Raw genomic sequence first — 21,723 nt, 5'->3', positions numbered from 1 at the left:
ACTATTCCTTACATGGCTGGTGTTTCTGAAAAACTATAGAGGATTTTCAGACAACATGAGATCTCGGTCTATTTCAAACCTATGAACACTCTAAGAAAGAGACTGGTCCACCCAAAGGACAAAACACCGAGCCACAAACAAAGCAATGTGGTCTACTCCATTCAGTGCAGTGAAGAGTGCAGTGAACACTACATTGGAGAAACTAAACAGCTACTTCACAAGAGGATGTACCTACACAGACGAGAGAGCAGCAGTGGACCTCAGTCTGCTGTACATCTCCACTTAAAAGCCATGGACCACTCCTTTGAGGAAAGCGAGGTACAGATTTTAGCCAGAGAAAAGAATTGGTTTGAGAGGGGAGTGAAAGAAGCCATTTTTGTTAAGAAAGAGAATCCTTCTCTAAACAGAAATGGAGGCCTCAGACACCATCTGTCTCCTATTTACAACTCCATCCTCAAACCTAAATCAAAACAAACAAGAGAACAACAGGTGTAGCCAGGTCAGGTCCAGAGGTGTGGAAGCTCCATTATGACCATGAATTGTTATGCTAATTAGACCCCACACCCTGTACAGGTCAAAAGGCCTAACTAACGAACAGAAACTGTAAACAAGTAGGTGTGTTTGTTTCAGTTAGTTAGCTCCTCCCTGCAGACATAAGGAAGTGTCCACCAGCATTCTGACCAGAACTGAAGAAGCAGCTCAGATAAGCTGCAAAACGTCTTCAAACCAACTAACTTTTGTCCAGTCGGTAAACTGAATTTTCTCCTCACCATGGATTCTACCTGGACGACTGAGGGATTCTTCACACTTCTTAAGAAAATGTAATCAGTCGGAAAACAGCAGTGGTGGAGGGCGACAGTAGAAAAGTAAAAGTACTGTACTTAAGTATATTTTTAGTTATCCATACTTTTCTTAAGTTAATTTAAAAGAGAATGGTGTTTACTTTTTCTTGACTATACCTTTTAAGGACGGTATCTGTACTTTCTACCCCATTATTCTGAACTGCACCAAAAAGCAGCAAGCACATTTCTCTATGGCAGGCATGTCCAAACTATGGCCCGTGGGACAAATGCGGCCCTCAGACAATTTTTTCTTGGCCCTCAGGCTTCCAAGAGAATTGCCCCAAATTACCTTGCATTAATGATAAAATTAACTTTTTACTGCAAGTTTTTTGAAAATCTACCTTGATAAAGCCATTATTGAATATTTAGTGTGTGGTTTTAAGGATCTTAGCGTGAATAAAGGACTGATAGCTCATTCTAACGTGTTAAACATGCACATATTTCAATTATTCACTGTACTGAGCACCGGTCTACGGCCCTCGATCAGCCCTCTGCTTCATCTGTGTTTAGATATGTGGCCCTTGATGAATAAAGTTTGGACACCCCTGCTCTATGGTGTGTTGAGACCTGTTTAAATGGCTGAGAAGTTATCTTTGAGGCTGTCCATGGTGACTTCCTGCCACACGAGTTTGAATTCAAGTCTGAGCAAACATTAAAACAACATCTAAAATTGAGGAGAAAATCTGCTGCTGAGTTCTTTAAAAATCTAACCTTACGTTGTGTTGTAATTCTTAAAATAATCGGAGGGGGCAGCAATAAGCCACAAGGCATGTAGTGTGCCGAAAGCCAAGAAGAAGATAAAGAAGAAGACGGACGTAGCACATGGATCTATACGTAGCACCCAAGCCCCCAGGTTCCAAAATGGCCGTCCATTCAAGTCAATGGGCTGAGCTCAATGGCGCATGATCCCAGCTTAGCCTAGCATGGCTAGGTACTTCCGGTGGCCGTGGGCCGACCGAGCATGCGCAGTAGTGCTCTTTTCTCCCACGGGCACACGCGAACGCATGCAACCACACGCACGGAGCGCGGGCTCGTGTATCACGTGATCGCTTTGACCAATCAGAGCGAGAGGAACAAGAGCGGAGCAGTGCGTAGCCGAAGCTAACGATTATAAAGCGTTTTTTTAGACAACTCAAGGATTTTGAGCGAGAAAAAGTTTATGATCTAAAAATAGGTAAAAATCGCCAACAAATCCGATAATTTTGAAAGCTGTAGGTGACCTGTCAGACGAACACGAGCAGTTTGTGATTATATTGCGCTCTATGATAAAAATCTTGTCTCGGCCCACGGGACTTTTTCTGCTGAAGTTCCAGTGAGTGACCACTACGTCAACTGGAGGCAGCTACAAGCTAGCAATACTGTATCCAGTTATTTTAATAGATCCATGGTAGCACCGTGGGACTGAACGTGGCGTCATCACGTCGGTGCCAAAGGACAAACATGTATCACAGGGATCTACAATAAAAAAAAGATTAACTAACTAAAAGTGGCGCGGCTCCATGGTAAGGATGCGAGCATACGCTTTGTCATTTCATTCATAAACAAACGTTTTGGAAAGGAAAATGGTTAGTAAAAAACGACAGTTATTTTTGTAAAACTGACTAGCTAAATCTTTGGAAGCCAGTTTAGATTTATGAAAACGGTGAACAAATGTGCAATGTCTGAGGGTTGTTATAGTCGACTTTATTAGTAGTATTTTTTCTGATGACAATTAAAAGTGCGCTCAGATCGGTTCAGATTTACACCTTAACTGCTAACGCAACTAGACTGAACTTTGCACAAATTTGACACCACCAGCAAAACTAATAAAATTAAATAAGAAATTAATACGATGTTCATAAACAATGGATTATATTTAATTACATTAGCACGTCACGATCACTGCTTTTTCTGTTGGCCCCTTTTGCCTGCCATGGGTAAAGTTCAATGTCCGTCAGATGAACTGAAGTGAACTTTGTCCTAACAGCATTTCACCTTTTAATTAATTACCGGTGTCCGGATTGGATTGTACTGTTGCTTAAACTCAGATGGGGCATAATAAAATCCACAATAGGCCACTTATGTTAAAGTAATGTATTCAGGCTCTGTTTAATATTGCTGTTATACTTTTAGTCCCTTCTAACCTCTTCCAAGATGAGTGCTGCAGTGTCGGACCTCCCCAGTGGCCCGCTGGACATCTACAGGAGCAAAGCCTCATTCAACTGGAAGGACATGGTGCACTTTATAGAAGGAGACGACATTATCATTTTAAAGGTACATCTATGGGTTATTCTGTAATTAGGAGTATATTTCATGTCTACTCACTATACTTATCAGTTGCACAATTATTTCCTCAAAGCAATGATAATTTTTACATTGGACCATCAGCCCCTCTTGGGACAAAATTAGGGGGCCTGACAGCATTATTGATTTTTGCAGAATCTGTCAATTTATATTGTAAAAATAGCATTTTTTGCTTGTCTGCTTTTCAAATTTCAAAGTTAATCACTAAATTTATAAGCACCAAAATCCATATCTGAGTAGAAAATTTTGTCTTATATAACATCCTAAATGTTAGAAAAGACTGATTTAAATGCTTTAAAACTTTTGTGCCCATTATTTGTATATTGAATACTTTCATATATGCTCTTCCAAAATTTTTTGTCAACTGGCTAACGCCTTGGATAATGCCTCATAAAACTGCAATGGTTCACTCTACAGTCACAAACTGTGAAGGCTCAGTGTTTGTGCAGTGAGATATTAAAAGAGACTGCACAGGTTTGACTTGCTTCTTTGAAAGAATCATCCTGTTTTTGCGGCAAACCCAGCTTGAGAACTTTTCAAATGTCAACTGGATAATGCACATATTTTTGTAGAATTACCCTGAATTTTGTTCTGTTTTGCAGCAAAAGGTGTTTCAAACTTTAGAAAATGACCCTTTGTTTGCTCGTTGTCCTGGAGAAGATTTGCCTGTGGAGAGGATGAGAGAGCTTGCATTTCTCAGGTATAAACAGCTAACTACATTTAGCTAATTATAAAAGGGCAGTTCAACTAAAATTCACATTTACAGAGTAAAGCAGCTTTTCCGCTATGACTTACTGCCTGAGGATGAGTTTTATGCCAACCCATTTAAATATGTTATCCTGAATGACTGCCTTGGCATGTACGACTGGGGTGTGTCTGCCAAGTTCTTCCTCAACAAAGGGGTACGTTTCCCATATTTAAATTCACTCACTGGCAAAATGTACCAAGACAATTAAGTCATAATAATGTTGTCTAAAGTGTCTAAGTGACTTTAATATGAAGTGTCTTTACAGATGTTTTATAACACCATTGCGAGTACTGGATCTGAAAGACACAGCAATTATTTGGAGTCTATTAACAACATGATGGTAAGTGTGGATTGTAGTAGTGTTAAAGAGGGAGTAATGGATATTAAAGACTGCAATTGAGAGTTCTAAGTTAAAGCAGGACTCACGTTGCCTTTTTGAGTGTTTTTAGCTAGCTTGATTTAACAGATATTTATAGTGTATTTATACTCAGCACATGCTTTTACTGGGCGACAATAGCTCAGCTGGTAGTGTTTGTCCACTGATCCAAATATTGGCAATTTGAATCTCACTCTTGACACAAAACATCACTGACAGAGCAGTCATCCAGTTACCCGTATGTTGGCGGTGTGATTCCAGCTCTCACAGATGAATACTGTCATGTCCTTAGGCAGGACACTTCACCCACCTCGCCCCTCCATTGTCTGCGTACACCAGTGTATGAATGTGTGTGTGAATGGGTGAGTGGTTCCTTGAAGTAAATTGCTTTTGAGTGCCTTCAAGGTGGAAAAGTGCTATATAAAACTCACAGTTTGACCAGTTGACTTTCTGTGTTGTAGATCTTTGGGTGCTTTGCTCTGACTGAACTGAGTCATGGCAGTAACACTAGAGCCATGAGGACCACAGCCACATATGACCGCAACACTCAGGTAAGTACAAGGATTGCCCTAGGTTATTTATTAATCCTACTATACCTCCCTCTTGAACTGCCATCTTATCATGACTTAATCATGGTTGGTTTCCAAAATAAACAAACAGGTATTAGGTCACGGGGCAGACTAAGAGCAGTTCACAATACCCTTATGAATAGATCAAAATCAAGGATCATGATGTCCAGGTGGGCCCCACCAGCCAGGCCTTAGATTAGAGCTCAATGGCGAGTACCTGGTGGTTGGGCCCTTTCCCACAGAGCCCAGTTGGGCTCAGCCCAAAAGGATGATGTGGGTCTGTGCTGAAGTGGCTGGGATGAAAATCAGCGTCTAAATTTGAGGCCATGGTTCTCGACCAGAAAAAGGTGCCTTGCCCTCCGCAGGTGGGTGGAGAGTCCCTGCCTCAAGTGGAGGAGTTCAAGTATCTCTGGGTCTTGTTGGGGGAAGGATGGAGCATGAGATTGACTGGTGAATCGGTGTAGGTCACTGAAGGAGCTGAGGAGGAGGAGGCAAAGCTCTCGATTTACCTGTCAATCTACATTCCTACCTTCACCAGTGTCTGGAGATGACCCAGGGCACGCTTGAGAGAGTATGTCTTTCGGCTGGCCTGGGAACGCCTTGGGATGCCCCCTAAACAGCTGGAGAAACTGTGTGCAGAAAAGGAAGTGTGGGCCTCCCTGCTCAGACTGCTGCCTCCGTGACCCAGCCCTAGATAACATGGAAGATGTGAATGTGTTTGTAGGAGTTTGTGATCAATTCTCCGGACTTTGAGGCGGCCAAGTTCTGGGTAGGGAACCTTGGAAAGACAGCGACCCATGCCGTGGTGTACGCTCAACTCTACACTCCTGATCAGGTGTGCCACGGACTGCACTCCTTCATCGTCCCGGTATGTCATTATACAATTTAAAGATTTTTTTTTTTTATGATGACATTGACATACTATGTATTCCTTGGCATATTAAATGTAAAAATCATGCATCATACATCTTACTTCAAGTGTCTCCTGTATTATGTTCTTGCAGGTGAGGGATCCCAAGACGCTGCTGGCCCTTCCAGGTGTGATGGTGGGAGACATAGGCAAAAAGCTGGGCCAGAATGGGTTAGATAACGGGTATGTAACAGCATCGTGGAGAACAGTCGTTTACATGTTTTGTAATTGTTATTTTTGTCTTTTGTTTTTTGTTTGTTATATGAAACACACTGCAGAGTAATACATTTTAAGTGCCCGTTGAGGTGTTTACGTTCAGTCTTTATAAGTGCGTCAATTCAGGTGTAGGTGGAGCCTACAATACAACCTAAAATACAATCAAGCGTGGAGTAATTTACATTTTGCTGCAATCTATTTTACTATTGTGAAAATGATCATATTAGTGCCTTCAAATGTAAAAAAAAACACATCTTTTTTTTCTTTATTTTGACCTATTGTTTTGTGAAATATCTTAAAAGGTTCGTGGGAAGTAGTCACAACCAGGCAATCACTATTTCACATCAATCAATGCCAGCACACAATGAAGCTAGAGTGAACGTGTCTGTCTATTCCCCGCTTAACATTGTTACAACAAGCTAGAATAAATGTGCCTGTTTATTCCCCGCTCAACATTGTTACAAAGAAGCTAGAACAAATGTGTCCGTTTACTCCCCGCTTAACATTGCTACACACACAATGAGGCTAGAATAAATGGTATCGTACCAGACCCGCTTTTGACGAGGGCATGGTGGAAAGGGTGGAAAGTTAACCGTCCAGTGTACTTTAGTTTTAGTCAATCCAGTTGCCAAAGGTTGGCAGGTGCCGGGAATCGGCACTACTTGTGCTGGGTCCGGTCGAGAAGTGGCTGGCACCACTTCTATTTTCATCCCATATATTGTTCTGTTCGCAATGGCGGAAGCATTGACCAACCAGACCGCCATGTCAGATTCAGATACGGTTATGTTCCATTCAGTGCCGTTATGCCGCTCCACACATTGTCTTACAGTCAGATTGTATAAACACAACGATACATTGCTGGAGATATGTATTATGCAGTCCGGGCTTACGACTGGTATCACATGACCTCTTTGTCGATAACTGAATAGCGTGCAGTTAGTCCGTACTCGGGTGGTGATACACGCACAGTTCGCCTCGCAGGTGAAGTTATCTTGTATCCTTATCAGGGTGGCATTTTTCCAGCCAAATCGAAATTCTTTAATTTTATGCAATTGATGTCCCATTACTTCTCCTTTAACGTATGGGATCATAGCCATCCCAGCCATGCAGCGATGTCACCCAGGCACATGGCCCATGAGCCTGCACCACAGTGTCCGAGGAGGGCCATACCTCCGCCGGGGTCGGCAGCCACGTGCTGGTCGTCTGCCAATCAACAGGGTCCACCAGGGCATCCCTGTTAACATAAAGCACTTCAGAACATGTTAACCTATTGCCTGGGGTAGCATTTGTCCCCAGGCACATTTACCCAGTGTTCTTATCCTGGGTACATTACGGTAACTATTTTGTCATTTTTTTTGTCAATTTCTGCCGCTTTAGGAGGCCCCTGAGGCTGTTTTACCCATACTTTAGCCCCAGTCTTATCAGTTGAGCCAAATCCTCCCTCTCCCCGCCCTGTCAAGTGCGTGGGAGGTTGGATTTCAACTGGAGTGGACATGTCACAAGGTTTTATTAACAACTGAGCAATTTTGTCTCCTTTGTTAATTACAAATGGTTCAGATTTAATATTTTGAGCGTTTTGTAGAAGAGAGACAGTGTCCATTAATACCAAATCTAGATTCGCACCGCTTCAAGCAGGTGCTGTTTCCAATTGGACAGTGAGTTATCAACTGACAATTTTTTCAAGGTTCCTTTCAACAACCCATTCATTCTCTCAATCAAACCAGCCGCTTGGGGATGATATGGCACATGATATACTGTTCAATCAATTGCAAACATTTAAACGTCGAGTTTTGGTTAGCAAATTTACACGGGTGTACTACAACTACGCCTGAATAAGTGCCTACAGCGGTAATTGAGTTTCGCCAGTGCAGTTCCACCGGCACATGAGGGCGGGCGTCGTCTAACGACCATCTCATTCCCCTTATGCCCAGGGCCTGGCCACCTCCCTAATCTTAATAGCCTCTACGCACGTCCTCCAGATCAGGATACAATCCTGGCTTCCACTGTTTTCTGATTTTTCTCTGCTCCCTACGTTGCTTATCCAATAAGGGACGCATTTGATCAGGCACCACTTGCTGCACCTTACGGCGCCTGATCACTGGGCGAGCTACTGCCCCTCCGGGTGCAGGCTCATCATCACTCCAGATATTACCATCCCAGGTTTCTGGGTCCCAGTCCTCAGCCTCAACTTTTGCAATAAAAGCGCGGACCTGGGGCCGTGTCACATCGCGAGGCGTCTTACGCCTGGCCTGTCTATTCTGTTTAGAAACTCTTCCTACAGCTTTCTCTGCCATTCGGGCGAGTCTTTCTACTTGTGACTCTAGCTCCGCATTTCTCTCCTGTAAATACCGCGCGTACTGCGCCTGCTGTTTCCATGCATGTGCGCAAATCCACATGCGCCTTCGTACTCCGGCCAGTGGAGCCCTTTTGTCAGGAATCACCCCCTGCAAGGTAGTCAACACAGCCTGGACATCCCCGGTCTGTACACCAGGTCCCCAGTCACCAGGGGTCCCCCCCTGGTCCAACAAACATGTATACACGGGCTGCCACAGCCCGGTCCAACCCGTCCCCAGCTGCGGGGCGGTCTCCTCAGGCATTTTCTTGTTTCGTGAAAACATAGTGAATCTTCCCCTTTAATTTAGGATCCTGCCGACAACGCCAAAAATGTTTTGTGAAATATCTTAAAAGGTTCGTGGGAAGTAGTCACAACCAGGCAATCACTATTTCACATCAATCAATGCCAGCACACAATGAAGCTAGAGTGAACGTGTCTGTCTATTCCCCGCTTAACATTGTTACAACAAGCTAGAATAAATGTGCCTGTTTATTCCCCGCTCAACATTGTTACAAAGAAGCTAGAACAAATGTGTCCGTTTACTCCCCGCTTAACATTGCTACACACACAATGAGGCTAGAATAAATGTGTCCGTTTATTCCCCGCTCAACATTGCAATCATCACACAATGAGGCTAGAATAAATATGTCCGTTTATTCCCCGCTCAACATTGTTACAATCATATCAATCAATCAATGGGTTTAAGCATCAATCATCACACAAACTGGCACATAAGAAAATCAAACTCACCGTTGACACTGGGCTGGAGAGCCAACAACCCACGGCAGAGTGGCTTAAACCCGGCTGGGCGTTCGTACGCAACCCGCAGCAGACTCTAAAGTGGGTGCTTTCCCTCCGCCTCTATATATTCTCTTCATGCACCTGTGCGTGCAGAGAGGGCCAGTCTCCACCGCGCACACATACATGGAGGCGCATTCCTGTCCCATGTCCAGTCTTTTGAAACTGGCAATGGGGCAGGGTGCCCTGTTTTTCGTAAACACAGTGTCCTTGGCACAATCCCCACTAGAAGATAGCGAGTTGTATAAGCATAATATTGACTTCGTGCAGGCATGCAGGCCTAGTGAATTGATCTCAGGACCATCTTATATGTTCCCACTACACCTATTTAATATGCTTCCAACTCTAGATGTAATAGATCCATGCAACCAGCAAGTGGCAGTACAATACCATAAAGAAGCCTCTTTGCCTGTATGCGTGTCTATATCAATGTATATCATGAATGTGTTAGTATAGATGTATATGTAAACCACAACAACCCTATCGTCTTTGGTTTGTATATCATAATATTTTTTTGCAGATTTGCCATGTTCCATAACGTGAGGATTCCACGGGAGAACCTGCTGAACTCAACAGGAGATGTGACTCCTGAAGGCCATTATGTGACGCCATTTAAGGTTTGAATTTTGGCCACATGAATATCTTTGTAACTTAAACAATTAACTAGCATATTATCCTACTGATTGTTGTATAAAATTATATGAATTCCCTTAGAACCCTAACAAGCGCTTCGGAGCATCTTTAGGTGCTCTCTCAGGGGGCAGAGTGTCCATCACCAGAATGGCTGCTGTAAACCTGAATTTGGCCCTGGTCATTGCCATTCGATTCTCCGCCACAAGGAGGCAGTTCGGACCAAAAGACACAGAGGAGATCCCTGTTCTCGAATATCAGCTACAGGTTTGCATATACTCTCAATTGGTGTTCTTATTAGTCTTGAGTTAAATTTGAATGAAAAGATGTTTACCCGACCATAATCTATCTTAATAATGTGGTTGTTTTCTAAAGCAATGGCGTCTGATCCCGTACCTGGCAGCGGCTTATGCTCTGGAGAACTTTACCAAAAGTTTCTACATGAACTATGTGGAGTTCCAGATTGGACTGCTTCAAAAGGACAAGAGCGAGAGACAGGTCAGAACTTGTTTGTAGCTTCGTTAACATTGATTGCGACTTTATCATTTACGCCTTCCATTGTAATCACTTTAAAGAAATGGCCACATGTTTTTTAAGTTCAGTAAAAGTGCATCCTATTTGAATATATATTTGAATCTATCAGTACTGTAGCAGCAACTTCTCCACTCTTCTATGGAGAGTTTGGGCAAGTGGACATGGCTTTTGTTGTGTGTTGCAGTCGGAGCTGGGCAGGGAGATCCATGCCATGTCCTGTGCCAGTAAACCTCTGGGCTCATGGACCGCACAGAGGGGCATCCAGGAGTGTCGAGAGGCCTGCGGCGGGCACGGCTACCTTGCCAGTCAGTAACACACACACACTCAAACTGAACAAACTTAGAACAAACCTATAGATGTGCTACAGTATACAAATGGCTGACTGTATTTTTATTATTACCACGTGCACTTTTTCACATGATCACCTGGACATGTGCTCCACAGTGAACCGCCTGGGAGACCTGAGGAGTGACAATGACCCAAACTGCACGTATGAGGGGGACAACAACGTCCTACTGCAGCAGACCAGCACCTACCTGCTCAGCTGGCTCAACCACAAACAACACAGTGAGTCCATACTTCAGTGTTTCTGGGGACCCATATTTTAAAAGTCCCAAACCTTTGCGACCCAAGTCAATAGACATTATTCGTAAATCACAAAATAAAGGTGGATTTGGCCATTATTGAACATTAATGAGGATATTTTATTGCTGACTGAGTGATCGTGTCTCTCTGAACAATAGGTATTACTCAGGTTTTAAACAATGAAAAACAGTAATTGAACAGCAATAAAAGAATCCACAAGTGCCTATTTGGACATTAAATGTAGCCCATTTCTTTTTCTTTTCAGCATTCAATTGAATCAGCAAAATTGGAACAAACAGTCAATAAAATAATTACAAAAAGATTAGAAATTATACCAAACATGCCTTAACATTTCATATCGTGACAAGGTGACCCCAAAAAAATCTACTGCGACCAACAATATGCCATTGTGGTTTTCCGATTCTAGACTCCGATGGCAAACTCAAGTTACAACGTTGTCTCATAAGAAATATCTAAGCGGCTAATTCACAAATGTTGAACCTGGTCATTTTTATTAACAACAAAACTTAAAACTCGTCGTATTCCAACCAAAATTTGCGTCTTACCATGATTAGTTTTAGCGATTCACATCTGTATATATATTCTAGGCCTTTAAAACTTGTCATGTGTTCAACAAATTGATTAAATGTGCTTAATGTTACAGAGAGTGGTCGTATTGAGTCTCCTCTTCACACTGTGGACTTCCTCAATGATTTCCATCAAATCTTGGAAACCAGGTTCACTGCCTCAACAAAAGAAGAGTGCATGGATTCTGTGGGTAGGATTGCATCTCACTACTACTACTGCAAGTGTATAGAAACTCATTTACATTATCTGAATGTGTTTATCTTCCCCCTTCAGTGTCTGTGGCAGCCTACAAATGGTTGGTATGTTTTCTGTTGGACGAGAGCAACAAGAGGCTACAGCAGCAAAGGAGCAAGGAGGGCGAGTTTGAAGCTCGCAACAACAGTCAAGTAAGACACTGAATGATTTGGGCAGAGCCTGGAGGTAGAATAGTTGTGTATGTCTTTCACGCAGACTTGTCTAATGTCCACATCTGTTTGGAATTAATGAGTCACTGCTGAGGCCTGTGGTGTTTGCGGGAATAGCGTCAAACTAAATTTAATTAGTTTCAATAACTTTGTTTTGACCATAGACAAAGCAAGCATATTTCATGACTGTTTTGATAATAGCTAAGATAATGTGACTGGCAAATTACAGGATTCTTACGTTTATTCTCATGGTTTACGGTCTGTTGCATGCAGATTGTTGTGGTATGACACTGGCTATGTTTACATGTACACCAAAAATATGATCATTATCAGATTTTCTGGATTTATCAGATTGAAATGTCATGTAAACAGTTACATCCAAGTGAGTAATCTGATTTCTTTCTTATGGTTCATACCTGTGCAGGTTTTGACAAGGAAAATTATGGGTAAACTCATGAGGCAGAGACAAAAATGAAAGAGATAGGATCAAAAGAGTTATAGTCAAATTAATTGTACTTTGTCTTCCTAATACAAGTAATTACTCTAAAGATCGAATGATTAACTGATACCTGTCATCAGAGGTTTTTGAACGTCAGATTTCTTTTGTGCATGTAAACACTACATAAATCTGTTCTAATATTAGATTGTTTTATAATTCTGTATAAAGTAATAGTTGTGTAATCCAGTGAAGTAGACAAAAGGGGTCTCAGTGTGCCCAAGCCCTACCCAAACCCTGGGAAAAGGAGAGGAAACTGGGAAAACTGGACTGCACACTTAGAAACTAGAGGATTTCCTAACAAAGCCATACAGAATTCCTACCCTTTTCATATATGCCTCAATGGCTATGTTTACATGCATTTCTGATTTTAAGATTATTTAAATGACCTGCAAACCGCAAAATCTGATGTGAGTAATAAGGAGAGACCGTGATCAGAAAGAGATTAGATCATTTTGCTGTTTATGACATTTTAATAGCTCCAGAAGTCTGTTAATAATCAGATTTTGGGCTTGTATGTAACTGCTACCAGTGACTGTTGTTAATGTCTGGTCCCTCTGTGTTTATATTAGGTGTACTACTGCCGCTCCCTGTCCATGGCCTACATCGAGCTGACCTGTCTGCAGAGGTTTGACGAGCTGACCAGGGCAGAGGACACGCCGGCTGGGCTCAGGGCAGTTCTGCAGAAGCTGTGTGGACTTTACGGACTCTGGAGCGTCAGCAACCACATGGCCACGCTGTACCAGGGTCAGAACTCAACACACGCATTACAGTTGTTAGGTTTCATATAGATGGAGGGGCAACTAAAGTGAATATTGTTTCAACTACAGGTTTTTTTTGTAATGTATGAAATGGACAGAAGAGTGAAAGCCAAAAAACCTACAAGTGTCACACATTTATGGGAACTTCTGCAACACACTTGGAAAGAATTTTCTGAAGAATATTTGATTTCTGTAGTAAAAAGAATGAGCCACGAATGTGTTCAGCTGTTATATCTGCCAAAGGTGGACACTTTCATGAATCAAAAGTTTAGAATACGTTTTGGTCAACAGTAAACAGTAAAAAACTGGAAAAAGTGTGATGTTTTAAAACTTTTGACCAGTAGTGTATGTTTATTTTGTAATTCCAAGTGTAAATGGGCTGGTCACAGTCAACTAAAGGGTTGTATGTGGCCCAGGAATTATACAATGCCCAGGTCTGGTCTTGGGTCTAGTCAGTAATAGAAATGATCAGGTTCCGTATTTGGGAATTTACGTTTCTGATATTTCAAGGCAAAGTACAATGTAATTAAAAGGAAAAACTGGCGCTTGCCCCCACATTATAGTACTTTCACATTATAGTGTACTGTATTTGAGACACTATGGCGACAGACTCCAGGCGTAAGGACAGATAGCCACATAGTTTTTTGGATTGCCATGGAAATGTATTATCTAAAGAATGCTGACGACTCCATATGGCGCCCTATGAAATACAGGATTAAAACTATGCTCACTGCACCAGGGTCAGGACTCGAGTATTATATTATACTACGATACAGTTCAGTTCACTCACTTGTATTCTTCTACAGGGGGTTACTTCAGTGGACGACAACCAGCAGAGATGATCCAGAACGCCATTCTGTCTCTTTGTGCACAGGTAAAGGGAACCTATGTCAAGATGCAAGAATACAGTTTTTCTGCACTGCTCTCAATCTGTGTATCATTCGTTCATTCATTTTTCAAACTAAAACCAAAAATAAGAAAACAAAAACAAAAAAAACCCCCACAATTTTCTTCATTATTTGTCTCCAAAACCAAAATGAAAAAACTGATAATGATTCATTTGTTCAGTTTTCGATTTTGGGTTTAAATGAATACGTTTCCGTGACTTAAACTACAATGCAGGACTGATGCCAGGACTGACCCAGGACTGACCCAGGACTGATCCCAGGACTGAACCAGGACTGAACCAGGACTGAACCAGGACTGAACCAGGACTGAACCAGGACTAAACCAGGACTGAACCGGTCTCAGTCTTGGTCTCAGTCTTGGTCTCAGTCTTGGTCTCAGTCCTGGTCTCAGTCCTGGTCCTGGTCTGATACTGGTCTCAGTCCTGGCCCTGATCCCAGTCTCAGCTCCTGTCTCAGTCCTGGTCTCGTCCCAGTCTGGTTCCAGTCCTGGTCTCAGTCCTGATCACCAACAGTCTACGCGGGCGCACCTCCGGGCCCGTCCCAACACTCAATCCTGGTTCAGTCCTGATTTAGTCCTGGTTTAGTCCTGGTTCATTCCATATGCAGTGCAAAAGTCCGGCATCACAGTTTAAGTCACGGAAATGGGAAACCATTATCTGCTTTTTCCAGTATTCATTTATCTGTTTTTTTTTTTTTTATTTTGGTTTTGGAGACAAATAATGAAGAAAATTGTTGTTTTTTTCGTTTTCTTATTTTTGGTTTTATTTTGAAAAACAACTGAACGAATAATTCATGAATTGCCCTTGTCTCTGTGTGCCCATATCAAACTATCTTTACTTTAAATGGACGTGTGGTATTTGACTGAAATACATCACCAAGATGCTTCAAATCACTGCCCTTCAGTCACTACTCTTTTATAAATGATTATACAAGCATCTCATTCCTTCTTGTCTGATGTTTAATATTAGCCATACCAATCTAAATAGTTTTGTTCCCACAACCTTCACTTGTAACATTCTTTATTTTCTCCACTTCCAAAACAAGCAACGTAGCCTCGAAGAACTGGCTCTTGTGTCCAATTTGTCATTTGACCTCCATTATCGATGGATCAATTCTACATACATCAGAATATTACTCTCAGGGTTTAATGTGTTCTGTTTTTCATCAATTATAGCTTAAAGATGACTCGGTGGCCTTGGTTGACGTTTTGGCGCCTCCAGATTTCATCCTAAACTCTCCCATTGGATGTGCAGACGGTCAGGTGAGGACATACTACTTATTACCACAGGAAAAAACGTATAAAAATATAAAATTGACTACTACTTCACAACTATTTCTGCTGCGACCCCACCCATACACAAATGTGATAAATGGCCCCTTGAGGTAGCATCTGACTCAGTGGGGCTCGGCCTAATTACTGGAAGAATACTGAGGTCTATATCTCTTTTTCCTGGAACACAGGCAGTCTACATGCAAAATAATGAATGTTGTTTGACAGTGACTGGTGATGACGGCGTCTGAGTACTTGCGTTTTTACGTCACGAGGCTTATTGGGTGTTTTTTGTTGAGCAATACAGACGTCAGAAAGAATGAAGTGTGTATAAACCTGCTCTCATCCTACTAATGTGAAGTGCGTTTGATATTTCTTGCTACTGACATCTCATTCATAAATAAACCAAACAACAAAATATTTATACTGTGAAGATATTTGTCACACACTGGTAAGTCTGCCCACCGTTCAGAGTGTACTGCATTAGCTGAGGACCGGTGAATGATATAAGATCAACAAAAGTCTCTGCAGTGGGCCTCTACACTCAGAGAATATCTCTGCATGCTTTAAAATGTTTTAAATAATGACTTAACCCAGTTTAGGCTTTTAAAAAGTTTTAATACACAAAGAGTGCCTTGGCTTCTCTTTTTTTCTTGCAGATATTTACTCCTAGCCACTAAATTACCACTGAATATTGACTAACAAAAACATTTTGGCATTTTCAAATTTTTCTTTCCCAGTCCTGCTCTAGTCCTAGTCTGATTGATCAGTCTGTTTCACTTTGTGGAACCTGTCTGACCTCGCAGCATTAGGATTCGTTCTCTCGAGAGTAAGCGGGTACTTTTTTTCATTTTTCAATCAATCGCTGCTATTTGGTCATGACATATGTAATGTGCTGCTAGCGAGGGTAACTGGTATATTAAGCTTTTCCCAAATCCCATAGGAAGAAGGGCAATAACGTCTTTCTCCTTGAGAAAATTCACCAAACATTCTCTTTGTTCCGGCTTTAAATCCTTGACCTTGGGAATTATTGCCAACATAGAATGTATGACTCTTCGCTGACTGGCTGGTGCCAGGACTTGCACTTCTGGGGTTTTTGCAAACCGTCTAGTGTATTTCGACTCTTGACCTAGTTGCTGGAGAGAAATGAAATTGAGCGGAGGCACTAGGTGGCACCAGCCTGGCTCCTCTAGTCCTGATTAGTTCAAGATATGGTAGGCCAAAAAATCTGAAATAAATCAATCAATCGATACTCGCACTAGCTCTTTTATTAGTAACTGGTAGCTCTGTTTGAACAATGAGCGCTTACATCATTTTATTTAGTTAAAGTTTGTTCATCTTTATATAAATCAGCCAAGAGAGACTTCAACAAATGGTGTAAGCTGAAGACAGTATTAAAATGAATTAAGTCTATGAACTTCTGCCCCCTATTTTTTTAATACATTGAACTTCCAAACCCTCAGGCAGATTAGGCCTGTGGGGAGAGGCTCTCATGGACATAATACTGTCTTTAATGAAATCAAAACACTGTAATGAGCCATGTGTTATCATTTGTATCTCCAGCTGTACAAGAACCTGTGGTCCACGATGATGCAGGGCCCCGAGGTGCTGCAGAGGCCGTCCTGGTGGAAGGAGTTCTGCTCAAACAAGCCTGAGGTTGGCTCTCTCCAGGCCAAGCTGTAGTACACGGACTAGAACCAGCACCAAGGGAGAAAGGAACTACATCAGGATTAAATGTGCTCAGCTAATATTGGTAAACCTAATAGTAACTTTTAACTTGATTTGAATTTTAATAGTCATGCTGCTACTTTCTAGAAAAGGTTATCATGATAAGCCTATAAGATCCTCTTCATTAATGAAAAAAAGACAGAAAGCACAACTCTAAACTACCATAACTTTAGAAAGAAGCCAATATTAGTTGAGTTTTCTGCTTGTGTCTTCTACATAGTTATAATCTGATACCCTTGGATGTTATAATTTGGACATTTAAAATTTAAATATTGATCTAAAATGTCTTCAGAATAAGCACTTAAAGATAACGGAAAGAAAACATTGTGCCTTAGATTTGCCTTTGTGTCATGGATCAGCTTTAATAACACATATGAAATAAAGATATAACAATCCTACCTCAATTAAAATTAAATCAAATTAAATTGCAGTTGTGTCTATGCAGCTAACAACAGATTAATGCCGTTTGAGCTTTCGATGTAGATCATGTAAATTGTAGTTTATATTATGTCAAATTGATGTTGATGATTTACATGTCTGCGTATTTAGAAAACAGCGGTGTCGAACTAAATGTGTCTGCCTTCTCTTCAAAAACTTTAAAGAGACATGACCAGAGGAAAAATGGTCAACATCCTTTTGAAATATAAAAGTCCAGCGGTGGTGTTGCAGTCATAGAAGTCAGAGTCTTGTTAAAGCTAAATATATCACATTGTTTGAAGCTGCGTGATCAAACACAAATGGAAAAAATAGATTCATTCCTGTACATAAGAATGTAGTGTACATACTATACATATACAACTCTGAATACTAAGAAACGTTTAAGAAAATAAATGCTTCTGATAATTGTTGTGTATAACCTTGTGATTAATTAACAAGTTTATAAAGCTGCTTTTACTTTGTGCCTCAATAAAGATTTTATAATTTGTCACAGTTTGGAAAGTTTATTAACAAGTCTGGGATTCACTTTGTACTTTACAATAAAACAATGCACCATAAATGACACCCACACACAAAAGAGTAATAAGAATCCAAATATTGACGTTTTCTTTGAGCCCTATTTGCTGATAAATTAATCAACCAATCAGGAACATTTACAATTATTTCGGTCACAGGTATATTCTGACACAGACAGTCTTATTTAACATACACAGATTGAAAAAGTGTAGGCTGAAGATTGAGCTTATTATGCCTACATTAAATTTTTTTTGTCATAGAATCATCTTGACACCAGTTCATATAAATACATAATATATATAATATATAAATACAGCAAGAGGAGACAAATAAGTAACAGTACAGCGAAGTACTACAGCACAAACTAAGCGTCATAATTCATGTATCTGCCCAGAGTTTTAACATTTAAACATTTACTTTTTTTAAATAAAATGGAGTAGAGTGGTGCACAATATTCTGATGAGGTTCATTTGATTTGGTCTACCGATAATTTATGTTATAGGTTCTTTTTTCGGACCAATAGTTTATTTTTATATCGACTGGGACGGAGCAAACATCATTGGGACAGAGGAAAACAAAAAACACTGCTGGATTAAAGAGGCAATCGAAATACAGAAACATGTCCACCGAACTATAAACTGGGACAAAGGGGCTTTTTTACTCTCACACACCTGGGATACTGTCCTGAGGAAGTCAGACTGCAGATGGCGCTGTCGTCCTGCCTCCACCGGTAGGAAGACAGCGCCAAAACCTGTATAAATCAGCTGACGGGCACATCACAGCAACATCACTTGATCACTCTGAGAGCGACCACTAGTGAGCAGTCGAAACATCGTCAGGTATGAAAACAAACTCTTGGTCTGAAAAAAGAACCTAATAACAGAGTGGTGCACAGTTTTAGGTCTTCTGTACATTGTCCCAGAGGTCCACCCATTTAACAGATTTACAAAGTTTCATGTTTGTTCTGATTTTCTTTTTGATAAACATGGCCGTACCTCTGAGCTCATATTGGCTATTTCGGAATTTTAACATATTCTGTAATGATTTTGTCAAGAGATAGTTGTTTATTTGAACATGATTTTCAAAGTGTAAAGGCCGACTAAAAATTTCAGAGTTTGAAGGTTTATAAATAACGCACTGTTTGGTTCATTATAATTTGATAATGTGATTGCTCTTATTGCCTTTTTTGGCAGAGGTAAAGATTGGATTTGTATTGTCTTATATGTATTGCGCCAAATCTCAATACAGTAGGTTATGTACAGAGGCGGAGTTAGCAATTTAGGGGCCCTAGGTGAACTTGAAATTGGGGCCCTCATCATAATGCTGTGGGGTTTTTTTTGTTTTTGTTTTTTAAGATATTTATTGTCTATTTTCCCCCATCGTCCTTGAGACACGCACATCTCTATTTGAATTAGATTAAATTAGATTGGAAAACTTAGGCAGCCTATTAGATAAACAAGAGGGGAATACTTTGACAGTTAAAATAGATTTGACAATCAGATTGTGATCAGATTTTGATTTAGATTTTTTATTTTATTTTTTTGAGTTTTCCTTTTTAAAAATAAACTACTCTCATTCAATGTCATATTGAGAGAAAATTAAATTGCTCTGAGGCCTTGGTCATTAGTGACACTGAGGGCAGTTGGTTGGGGGCCCCTCCAGATTGGGGGCCCTATTGTTGCCTAATGGTAGAGCCGCCTCTGGTTATGTAGGGCATTACCAGTGAGTTGTATATAATAAAAAGACTGTTTTTATTTAGGATATAGTTATATTTATATATAATTACAAATAGATTAAAATTTTTACTCACAGTGGCAACAGTATAAAAGTTTCCTGTTGTATGGTGGAAGTTTTGTCCACTCAGCAGGGCTACGTCTGCGTCTGCCTGACACATACTGTGGGCTGGTCTGTGATCACACTGTCTTTAATGAAAAACCGCAGCACTGTGAGCGGGACTTTCCCTCTCTGCGGGGCACAGGACACAAATAACTGTATAATACCACCTTAAACATCTCCACATTCTTCCAGACCAGCGCAGACTGAGGTTAGCCACCACCACTGACAGTAAATGAGAGCAGACTGTGCAGTGGCCAATTCTAACCAAGATACTTAACTGTGAGACACGTTTGACCTTGAGTTTTAGAAATAATAACGCACTGGATTTATGTAACACATTTCAAGATGATATAGTCACAAATGCCCTGGGACAGACCAATGTAAGCGGCTGAAAATCTGCGCCATCAGCTCCTCTAATCACTATCGATCACTGACAGACACTGCATTTATACATAGGCAGGGTATGGGGAGTGTCTTGCCTAAGGACACAATGACAGCAAGCGCTACAAAAATCACCACCACCCCAATGTCTCCTGTCCAAATCCTAACCAGGCCCAAACTCTGCTTTGCTTCAGATATCAGATCAGAAGTTGGAACGCCTTATTTGACTTCATACTTTCTGATTTCATTTCAGTAATTTAGTTCAGTTCAGCGTGGAATCCTAAAACAGCACATACTTTTTGTGCTAAGTTCAAGCCCTTCTCTTCTGTTGTGCTGATTTTGGAACTAACGAATCCTACATTTCCTCTTGATAATTTTATTCGGCAATTCAAATATTCAGATAATGCCATATTTGGAGCAGGCCTGTCAAAATGACTTGCATTCTGCCATTACGGTCCATGTGGAACAGTTCTGTCTGAGCGTGTGCAAGAGAAACTAGGTCAGTGTTACATCACGCACATAAATATACACATCGTTTCAACATTCAGAGTTTAAAGACTTAATAAAGACAAAAGGCACGGCTAAGATCAGGAAAATTCCATAAACATAATATCTTAGACGGTTTGGAGATGGGTGGATCTATTTTTAGTTGAGCATTAGACAGTTTTGTAAGTTCTTATTAAACCAGTTTTACTGCAATAAAAAAGTACTAGATGTGACACTGGTCGGGCAGCAGTGGGTCAGTGGTGGAGCGTTCGTCAACTTAACTAAAGGCTGGTTGGAAGTTTAATTCCCGTAGTAATAATAGTAGTAGGAGTTGTAGTAGTAGTAGTAGTAGTAGTAGTGGTAGGAGTTGTAGGAGCTGTAATAGTAATAAGAGTAGTAGTTGTAGTTGTGGTTGTTGTAGTAGTTGTAGTTGTAGTAGTAGTTGTAGTTGTTGTAGTAGGATTAGTAGGAGTTGTAGTAGTAGGAGGAGTAGTGGTAGGAGTTGTAGTAATAGGAGTAGTCTTAGAAGTTGTGGTTGTTGTTGTAGTAGTTCTTGTAGTTGTAGTAGGAGTAGTAGTTGTAGTTGTGGTTGTTGTAGTAGCAGTTGTTGTACTAGCTGTAGTTGTAGTTGTAGTAGTTGTTGTAGAAGTAGTAGGAGTTGTAGTAGTACTAGTAGTAGGGGTTGTAGTAGTTGTTGTAGCTGATGTAGTAGTAGTAGTAGTAGTAGTAGTAGTAGTAGTAGTAGTAGTTGTTGTTGTTGTAGTTGTTGTAGTTGTTGTAGTTGTAGTTGTTGTAGTTGTTGTATGAGTTGTATGAGTTATAGTAGTAGTAAGAGTTGTAGTAGGAGTTGTAGTAGTTGTTGTAGCTGATGTAGTAGTAGTAGTAGTAGTAGTAGTAGTAGTTGTTGTAGTTGTTGTAGTTGTAGTTGTTGTAGTTGTAGTTGTTGTAGTTGTAGTTGTTGTAGTTGTAGTTGTTGTAGTTGTTGTATGAGTTGTATGAGTTATAGTAGTTGTAAGAGTTGTAGTAGGAGTTGTAGTAGTTGTAGTTGTTGATGTAGTTGTTGGTGTAGTTGTTGTTGAAGGAGT

At 40.8% G+C, this 21,723-nt stretch overlaps 1 protein-coding gene across 3 annotated transcripts; it reads left to right on the top strand.

Moving 5' to 3' along the window:
- Positions 1-1,989: 1,989 nt before the first annotated feature.
- Positions 1,990-17,909, top strand: acox3 (acyl-CoA oxidase 3, pristanoyl). Of its 3 annotated transcripts, none has more exons than XM_055156601.1 (19): positions 1,990-2,407; positions 2,955-3,095; positions 3,728-3,825; positions 3,892-4,027; positions 4,139-4,213; positions 4,711-4,800; positions 5,543-5,686; positions 5,823-5,911; positions 9,598-9,694; positions 9,792-9,974; positions 10,083-10,205; positions 10,426-10,546; positions 10,686-10,808; positions 11,491-11,604; positions 11,688-11,800; positions 12,887-13,061; positions 13,882-13,949; positions 15,158-15,244; positions 16,817-17,909. In XM_055156601.1, exons 1-19 carry the CDS (start codon positions 2,405-2,407, stop codon positions 16,934-16,936), a joined length of 2,100 nt encoding a protein of 699 aa, XP_055012576.1. In that variant the 5' UTR covers positions 1,990-2,404; the 3' UTR covers positions 16,937-17,909. The 3 variants fall into 3 exon arrangements, with proteins under 3 accessions (XP_055012576.1, XP_055012577.1, XP_055012575.1); XM_055156600.1 differs by having other exon boundaries at positions 1,991-2,344; XM_055156602.1 differs by lacking the exons at positions 13,882-13,949; positions 15,158-15,244; positions 16,817-17,909 and having other exon boundaries at positions 1,990-2,344; positions 11,491-11,600; positions 12,887-13,059.
- The last annotated feature ends 3,814 nt before the right edge of the window (positions 17,910-21,723 follow it).

This window comes from Boleophthalmus pectinirostris, unplaced genomic scaffold, assembly GCF_026225935.1.
Source record: "Boleophthalmus pectinirostris isolate CB_2022bp ecotype Guang Dong unplaced genomic scaffold, ASM2622593v1 HiC_scaffold_20, whole genome shotgun sequence".
Classification (NCBI taxonomy): Eukaryota; Metazoa; Chordata; class Actinopteri; order Gobiiformes; family Gobiidae; genus Boleophthalmus; species Boleophthalmus pectinirostris.
This window is presented reverse-complemented; position numbering and strand designations above follow the sequence as displayed.

What these genes read in the sequence shown, in the direction of transcription:
- acox3 (XM_055156601.1), top strand. An exon ending in CGGGCACGGCTACCTTGCCA is followed by an intron (nt 10,547 to 10,685) that starts GTCAGTAACACA and finishes TGTGCTCCACAG; the next exon opens with TGAACCGCCTGGGAGACCTG. An exon ending in CATGGCCACGCTGTACCAGG is followed by an intron (nt 13,062 to 13,881) that starts GTCAGAACTCAA and finishes ATTCTTCTACAG; the next exon opens with GGGGTTACTTCAGTGGACGA.